This window comes from Poecilia formosa, unplaced genomic scaffold (genome assembly GCF_000485575.1).
Source record: "Poecilia formosa unplaced genomic scaffold, Poecilia_formosa-5.1.2 Scaffold101, whole genome shotgun sequence".
Classification (NCBI taxonomy): domain Eukaryota; kingdom Metazoa; phylum Chordata; class Actinopteri; order Cyprinodontiformes; family Poeciliidae; genus Poecilia; species Poecilia formosa.
The window spans coordinates 49,734-57,840 of record NW_006800040.1 but is presented as its reverse complement, the minus strand read 5'-3'; the positions used below and the strand labels follow the sequence as shown (position 1 = coordinate 57,840).

Sequence of the window (8,107 nt, the reverse complement as noted above, 5' to 3'; positions counted from 1 at the left end):
TGTAGCGGGTGTGATGAGCCACAGCAAAGGAAAGGTAAAACAACCCGAACAGGTGATCAACTCTAAACCACTCCTACCTTTTTACTTTCTGTCTCTTTGTTGTTTAGCACACCCGTTGCCGTGGTAAACGCCTGCGCCCGCAAGCCGACCAGAGATTATGTTAAAAACACAACATTCAGTCCGTTACAATATCAGGTCTCCAGGCTTGATATTTATTCCTCGATTATTAAAAAGCCTTTCATGAACACAGTGGTGGTTGAGTAGCTAATTTAAACTCCTGCTCTGCTCATCTGTCGGTCTTTGAATCGCCTTTTTTTTTCTTTTTTTCTGAATTGCGCAACACCTTGTTCAAACAATAATTACTGATTTTAACACATCTCGTTGATTTTTTTTAATAATTATTCTTTTTTAATGAAGCTACAAACGTTTAGGATCTTAGTGAATATTTTTGATAAGCCCGTCAGAAGAGGAAGTGCTGCTCTCAGCGCCCTGGTGGCGTTCAGATTGTCATCTTTCGAGATCGACTCAAAACCTTCCGCGATCGACGTATTGGGCACCCCTTTTATATGGGTTTTTAAAAAGTGGTGGACTGATTGCATTTTCCTGGCCAACGCCGATCATTAAAAAGTCTCACCTTGAGGTGAGGCTACAAATGTTAAACTGTATGGTATTTGTTTACTTAGCATGTATACTTATACAAACAAATTGATTTAAATAGAAAAATTCTAATCCAATACCAGTTTCTTCAGAAATCATCAAATACACCAACAAAAAGATTAATAGCTTATATCAAGTATATACTACAAAACTCAATAACAGTACAATTCTTTAACATGTGTGGCCACTGATTGACAATAAAATAACATTTTCTATTCTAATGATCAGAATTTCTATCTATTTTTTCACATCAAATAGCAGGAAATAAAGTATTTACCCATTTGGTCCAACTAAACCATATCTTCTTCCTGCCACAATCAGAAGGTCAGCATTGACAAAAAGCTCCTTGCCATGAGCAGATATGCTGAACTTCTCCAGCTGAAAGACACACAACAATCTTCCACAATTGCTTCTGCTGTACACACAAGCTTAGCGTGCAAAAAAACTGGTAGGAATTTGAGAATAGACTACAATTACCCTTCAGAAGTTTCTTTGGTCTTTGTTGTCTTGTGTTTTTTGAAAAGTACAAGAGAAAACTAAGTCAACAAGTTTCTAAGGTCAACATGTTACCTTAATATCTGAGGCATTCTCCAGCATTGCCTGCCGGGAGGACAGCTCAGCCTGAGATACGGAGAAATCTCCTTCCAACGCGTTTTGAGCTCGGACACTTGCCACCTGACGCTCATATTCCATCTGGACAAGCACATTAACACAAATATGGAAATTGCAGGTTTATAATTGCAGGTGTTATGCCGAGAAACGCATGCTTGCCGAGAATTGCATGCTATTACTTAACTAAATTTAAACAAAATTTAGTAAAGCAATAGAAGCTTGATACAAAAATAAAACCACATGAAAATGGTCAATGTTGTCATTTAGTGATTTTTGAATGAAATTGTTGAAATTTGACAGTAAATAAGGTAGAAATCTCTTTGGAGATGTTTTGAAACAGTGATATGAAAAAGTACCTTCTGATTTGTTTTTTGTTTTTTTTGCATGTTTGTCATACTTTAGTGTTTCAGAACATCAAGCCAATTTAAATATTAGTCATAGATAATAGAAGAAAAAACAAAATGAGGAAATATTCATATGCATTTAACTTGATTTAATTATGTTGGTTAAATTTAAAAAAATTACATCAAACTCACATCTGTTAGGGCTGCAAACAGTTTTCCTAACTGCTAAGTGTAGCATTCAAATCACTTAGTTATTGCATTATAATCAGATGTGCCTTACATGGGTCTGATTATTTGTTGTTCTTCGTCACAACTAGTACACATTACTAAAAAAGGCTGACCTTTCTGTTAGGAAAATTTGTTAAAAAAAAAACAAAAAAAACAAGCTAGACAGAAACTGTTACACTGGCAGGTCAGAGCATTCTTACAAACAAAGAAACTGATCTTGGTTATATGCACTTCCTATGCCCTTTGCACAGACAGATGGTGGGTGTTTTTGCGACCCTGCAAAAAGCACCTAGAACCTTCGGTTCTCCATCTTTGCAGACAGTCCTGGTCTCCTACAGGAAATGAACTAATGAACTTAATATAAATGCTGCAATGTGTATGTTTTGGTTCATAAGGTCAAGGGGCAACAGAAGGGTAAATGATCAGTATTATCAATAAATAATGGTAGTGAACAAACATATTTTCAACACTTTCTTAAATCTAAAAAGTTAAATATAAATTATTCTGTCAAAAAAAAATCCTATCTGTAGTTCCTGCACCTCCTTTTTTTTTATAAACATAACTCTTCTGAGGTGTACTCTTCTGAGGTGATTGAGCATCTGCACCTTAAATAACCTTTAGCTACAATAGATATATATTTGGAGTAAAAGAAAGGTGATGTATAGTAATTACCTGTTTTTTTTTCTTCTTTTTCTCCTTTTTACTCAGGTGAGCAAATGGGTCATCTGCTGCCTCCTTGGCCTGTTGTGCAATGACATCCTCAGCGCTCTGCTGGTAACACCAGAGAAACACACAATCACACACAGAACAAGGCAGGTGGCAGAGGAGCTGTGGAGGCACAGCATACCATCATACTGTCACTTCCTTCATCATCTTCCTCATTGTCATCCTTATTAGCAGCTGTGTTCCGTTGTTGCTCAGCTGCTTTTCCCTTTCCTTTCTGTAGAGTTCAATTGTAACACAAAGATACGTAAAGAGAGACTTTTTTTGTTCTTTTTGTTTACAATAGGCTCCAGTCTGCAGTCCAAGTCCTTCATTGTGACACTGGAGAGGTGAAGAGGCATGCTAATCATGACAACCTCACAGCAACCACAGCCTTCTCAGGTTGAATGTCGCCAGCCCCTGGAAAGCCCTAACTCTCTAAGAGAACTTCAACTCACACTTATGTTTCAGCTCTAGTAATGTACCTTCACTACAGGGTTATTGTCATCTTCATCCAGATCTGGTTCATCATCACTCTGTCCTTGGCTGAGAGCAGCAAAGATGTTTCCAGTCTAGAAAACACCAGAGAGACATATCAGGACAATGCCATACACTGCAAAGGAAGCCACACAGATACACACACACACACACACACACATTTACGTGGCTATCTTTGTGGGGGCTTTCCTAACCCTTCCATTCATTTCTACAGCCTAAACCTTACCCTTATAATAGCCCTAATCATTACATACCTAACACTAACCCTAACCAAAATTCAATTCACACCTTAGTCCTAAATCTGACCCCTGACCCAAAACAGTGTTTCCCCTTGTAGGGACCAGGCTTCGTTCCCCACAAGGAGCAGTGGGTCCCCACAAGTAGTGTCAGGAAAATGGTCACTCACGGCAGAGGAAACCACACACACACACACACACACACACACACCCACACACACACACACTCACTCCATAGGAAACAACACACACTGTTCCTAAGAGACAAACCGTTTTCTTGTTTCCTTTGCTGGATGTGATGCCTGTGGAAACAAAGGAAAGTAAAGCAAATATATGTTTAGTTGAGAGAAGGTAGCCACCCTGATGGGAATCAGAGGAAAACATCATACCTGGTTCATCTTCCTCATCACTTCCTTGCACTGAGAGATTTTTCAAGGTCAGCCTGACATCCTCATCATCTTTCTCACCCACATCCACACCTTTTCCTTTTTGTCGTTCTTTTTTTTTCTGGGGCTAAAGAGTAGTTCCAAAAATTATACATTGTGAATATTCAGACATTAAACACCAGGGGGTGCTGTTTGCCTCAGTAATGGTGACAGAGAAACCACTGTTCATCAGCACTGTTAGCTTGACCAGCCTGGTTCTTTAGTAGCTGGTGATCAGACAGCACTGAGGTATGCTAACTATTACAGATGGAAGTGAGAATGGCTCATCTAGATTAAAAAAACAAAGCATTTTCTTAATCACAAAAAAAAAACACGTTTCCAGTTGTCCTGGACACCATACCCTCCCTTTGCCACACATAATTACATTGTTTTGTGTTCCAGTTAATTCAGTTAATTACCTGTTTTGTTTGATTGTCTTTCCCAGCAGCCTCATTGACCTTCTCAGGCTTGCTTTCAGTTGAGAGCTCTTCAAAAAACTGGAAAAACATTCACAACACAGTAAATGAGATACAGTTCATTTTCAAAGCAGAAGATCTACTATGAGATTTTTGAGGAATAAAGATCAACTTACACTCTTTTTCCCCTTTTTGTCTTTCTTTCCTTTTTTAACTGTTTTTTCTGTGGGACGATTTGAGATAAAATTACACTCTTAAAAATTCAAGAGATCAGAGAATCCCCTTATAGTTGCCAAAATTTCACAGTGGTCATCAGTCTGCTCCATCAGGCTGATGAACGTAGTTGTGTTGTCTTTATTTTTAGTCTCATATACTAAAATGGATGGCAGTCATCTGAAGTTACATGAAACTCAATATAACCAAGGGCTCAAGGAAAAATACTGTCATAAAATCCATTTGACATCCAATTATAAAAGCAGCAAACCGAAAGGAACTATGAATCTTTTTGACTTTTTTAACATGTGAACTGAAACTTTTTGCAATACTGGAACTGGAAGACATTTAAAATACTCAAAATAAATCAACAAGCCTTCAGGTTGGGTATTCAAAGAAAGTTCTTTGTAGTCCTAGAAATAACAATAATAAATATACAAGTAGAAATAAATAAATAAATAAATAAATAATGATTTATGTGAATAAAACGACCAGAAAAAACAGAAAAAAAGTCTTCAGAAGTATAAAAATATGATATTTGTGTGTGTGTGTGTGTGTGTGTGTGTGTGTGTGTGTGTGTGTGCGTGTGAACGTGGTGTTTTGGGGGAGGTATAAGCAAAGTACTGAAGATCTAACTATAAGACGTCTGCATAATGTAATGCAGTTTTAGCTAGTTAGTTACTTAAATATTTGTTTTGTAAGAATGTATCCTCCCCATTTAAATTAAATTCTATTCTATCTTCATAATTTGTAAAAAGCATTTATCTCCAACTTTGACACAGGGCAACACAGATGTACTCATGACAGTCAACATTACACACACTGTGAGGGTAATTTAAAGTAAAATGACATTTCTGTTTGGGACTGCGGGAAGAAGCTGGAGTACCCAGAAAGAACCCATGGATACAGGGGTAGAAGATACAAACTGAACACAGAATTTCTGTCTTAAGAGAATGTATTATGTATGTATTATATTCCCAATATATCTTTACCCTCAAAATTACAGCTTTAGGCTTTCTGATGATGTGTTGATGATAAACTCATCAACACATAGCAAAGCCAGTGTCATAATCGCAATGTAATATATATATATATATATATATATATATATATATATATATATATATATTCATTGGAATGAATGATAGTCGAGTGTACTATCCTAAGGTTTTGTCTGTTGGAGAAAGAGTTATACAATATTTTTTATAGTAGTAGTAGAGTTTTAAGACAGAATAAATTATCCGCATTGAAATCATCTTAACTGAACTTTGGCCAAAAGTTACAAGAAAGCATATCCGGTATAGGAGTTAGAACGGTCGTTTTAAAACTGCTTGTCTGCTGACAGGAATGACAGTCTGCTACTACCAGTGATTAATAAATCAACTGAGTTTTCTTTGACTCGCATCTTGCTAGCTGGAATGCTATATATCCTTTACCCAACTTCACACAGTCAGTTTTCTCACCTGCCCCTGGAGCGACATCAGTGTCCACCCATTCTGTTTCTTCTTTCGCTTTTTTAGGCATTTTATTAATTTAACTGCGAATTTTCCTAAGTATGACGTTGCTTTAATTTCTATCAAATAGACTCAGCTAGTCTCACATGTACTGCGGCCTGATAACCCAATGATGCAATATCAGGTCGCCAAACGCAGTCGGCGGAAACACATAACCTTAGAATTTGCAGCGACGCGTCAACATGGGCGCCATGTTGGAAAGGGAAGGAACCCAATGACCATAGCTGCTGTAATCTAATTAAAAGTAGCTAACACATCCAGTGGCAGATACCTCTGGACACTTTCTATTGAGCCCTTCCCAATCTCCTCCTCCTCTACAACTCTCCATTTGTAAGTTCATTTGTAAGTACAGTTACATTAAAAATGTGTCCTTGGGCAAGACACTTCCCCTACCTTGCCTGCTGGTGGGGGTCAGAGAGCCCAGTAGCACTGAGTTATGGTAGCCTCACTTCTGTCAGATCGCCCCAGGACAGCTGTGGCTACTATCTCGCAGCCACAGCTACGAGAATGTGTTTGAATGAGTGAATGACTAAAAATGCAGTGTGAATCACTTTGGGGTCCTCAGGACTTGATAAAGCACTGCACAAGTACCTGTCATTTACCATTTTACGATGCATTTATTTTCTGCCTTATGAAGTCCTATGGGTATGAGTGAATTTAGGTCACCTAAATTCATTTAGAATTTAGGTGCATTTTAGAAAGAGTTTAGAATGAAGTGTTCTGGGGGGGGGGGTATTTTGGGAAAAAAATGGTAGTTTGGAAAGCTTCATTTTCAACTCAAAACCGTGTTGAATAAAGTTACTTTCTCAAGAGGTTCCACCAAACAGTCCCCTTTCTCTCTCCATCCATGTGGAATCGCGACCTGTCTTTTGGAAGCAATAGTTTTTCACATTACTACATCATTATTGATCAATTTCTGTCCCATTAGCTGTTGTCTTGGCAATAGTCAAGTCGTTTGGGAAGACTGCATCTCTGTATTCCTAGCAACAAAAAGCTCCTTTCCTGTCCATCTATTTGTTTTATCAGGTATAGACGACAGATCCTTCCAGCTTTAAACAGATTGGTTACACAACATCATAAATCTGACCTTATAAATTCACACCACATATTCAGAATGTAAGATGTACTTATCTGGTATGTCACCTGCAATAAGGGAGTCAGTGACTATGAATCTTTATAATCAAATAGAACTAGGTTCAACTCAGGAGGAGCAAGGGAAACAATGTGTTGAACAAAACACATATTTATTACACATTCTGACATAAACACAAACAGAACAAAATAGTCAATGTTTTCTTTTAGTAGTCCTAAGTCAAGTCAGTCAAGTTCAAGAGTTTTTTTTTCCTTTTATTTGTTTTCAGTTCAGTTCAGTTTTCAGATCTGAATATATGGTAGCTACCCGGGTGGTGTTAATATGTGCAAACCTTCTTCTGTCCACCAATCAAGTGGAACAGAAAAAGTTTCTTCTTTGGCATTGTAGTGGACACAATGTGAATCTGCTCTTTTGGATCCTGGCTCACTGTTCTTCACATGTTGCCTCTCAACACACACACAAAAGAACAACAACCAGAGATTTGCAGCAAGAAAAAAAAAAATTAATTTAATCTCAAAAACAAAGTTCTTCCAGGTCCAGGTACACAGGAATCAAAAATCAACCATAGAAGAAAAGTAATTCTTGAAAAATATTGAAAAGGAAACTGAGTTTTGTCAATAAAGGGACGACATAAACGGTTTTTTCCTTCTTCGTCTGTTTGTTCTAGTCCAGTGTTTCTCAAACCTGGTCCTCACCGACCCCCTGCTCTGTATGTTTTAGATGTGCCTCTAATCCAGAACAGCTTCTTCTTCTTCTTGTTGGTTTTACGGCGGTTGGCAACAAACTTTTAGTAGCATTACCGCCACTTACTGGTATGGAGTGTGGTTCATGATGATCTATATACTTTCCCCTACTTTTACTTCCCTAATCCCTAATCCCTACATTAATTTCTGACTAAACATACACTCACACATACACACCTACTTATATAACCTTACTTGCCTATAACTTTATGTACCACTCTTCGTTATTCTTTACACATTCACAACCATCTCACTCTACTCAGATTCTATGAAATAACTTTGTTTTTTTAAGAAATCGAATAATTATTTGAATGTCTACTCCCCAAGTCCCTACTCAAAAAATCTAATAAATTAAACCTTTCTTTAATACCTTCACACTCTCTCAACATGCATCTTCTCTATTCATATTTATAACACTCTAAAATA

General features: G+C 37.5%; 1 protein-coding gene across 6 annotated transcripts in view; it reads right to left on the bottom strand.

Moving 5' to 3' along the window:
• The window catches only part of abcf1 (ATP-binding cassette, sub-family F (GCN20), member 1), a 22,653-nt gene extending 16,677 nt beyond the window's left edge, over positions 1-5,976 (bottom strand). For 2 of the 6 annotated variants that reach the window (XM_007559008.2, XM_016674789.1), the window contains exons 1-10: positions 5,795-5,976; positions 4,295-4,341; positions 4,122-4,199; positions 3,667-3,790; positions 3,548-3,579; positions 3,029-3,115; positions 2,689-2,781; positions 2,514-2,612; positions 1,228-1,350; positions 935-1,035 (exon numbers count right to left, since the gene is read on the bottom strand). In XM_007559008.2, coding sequence (XP_007559070.1) covers positions 935-1,035; positions 1,228-1,350; positions 2,514-2,612; positions 2,689-2,781; positions 3,029-3,115; positions 3,548-3,579; positions 3,667-3,790; positions 4,122-4,199; positions 4,295-4,341; positions 5,795-5,855 — 845 coding nt within the window. In that variant the 5' untranslated portion in view covers positions 5,856-5,976. The remainder of the gene's footprint in view (positions 1-934; positions 1,036-1,227; positions 1,351-2,513; positions 2,613-2,688; positions 2,782-3,028; positions 3,116-3,547; positions 3,580-3,666; positions 3,791-4,121; positions 4,200-4,294; positions 4,342-5,794) is intronic. The other 4 variants (XM_007559009.2, XM_007559011.2, XM_007559012.2 and 1 more) reach the window with 4 other exon arrangements.
• Between the last annotated feature and the right edge of the window lie 2,131 nt (positions 5,977-8,107).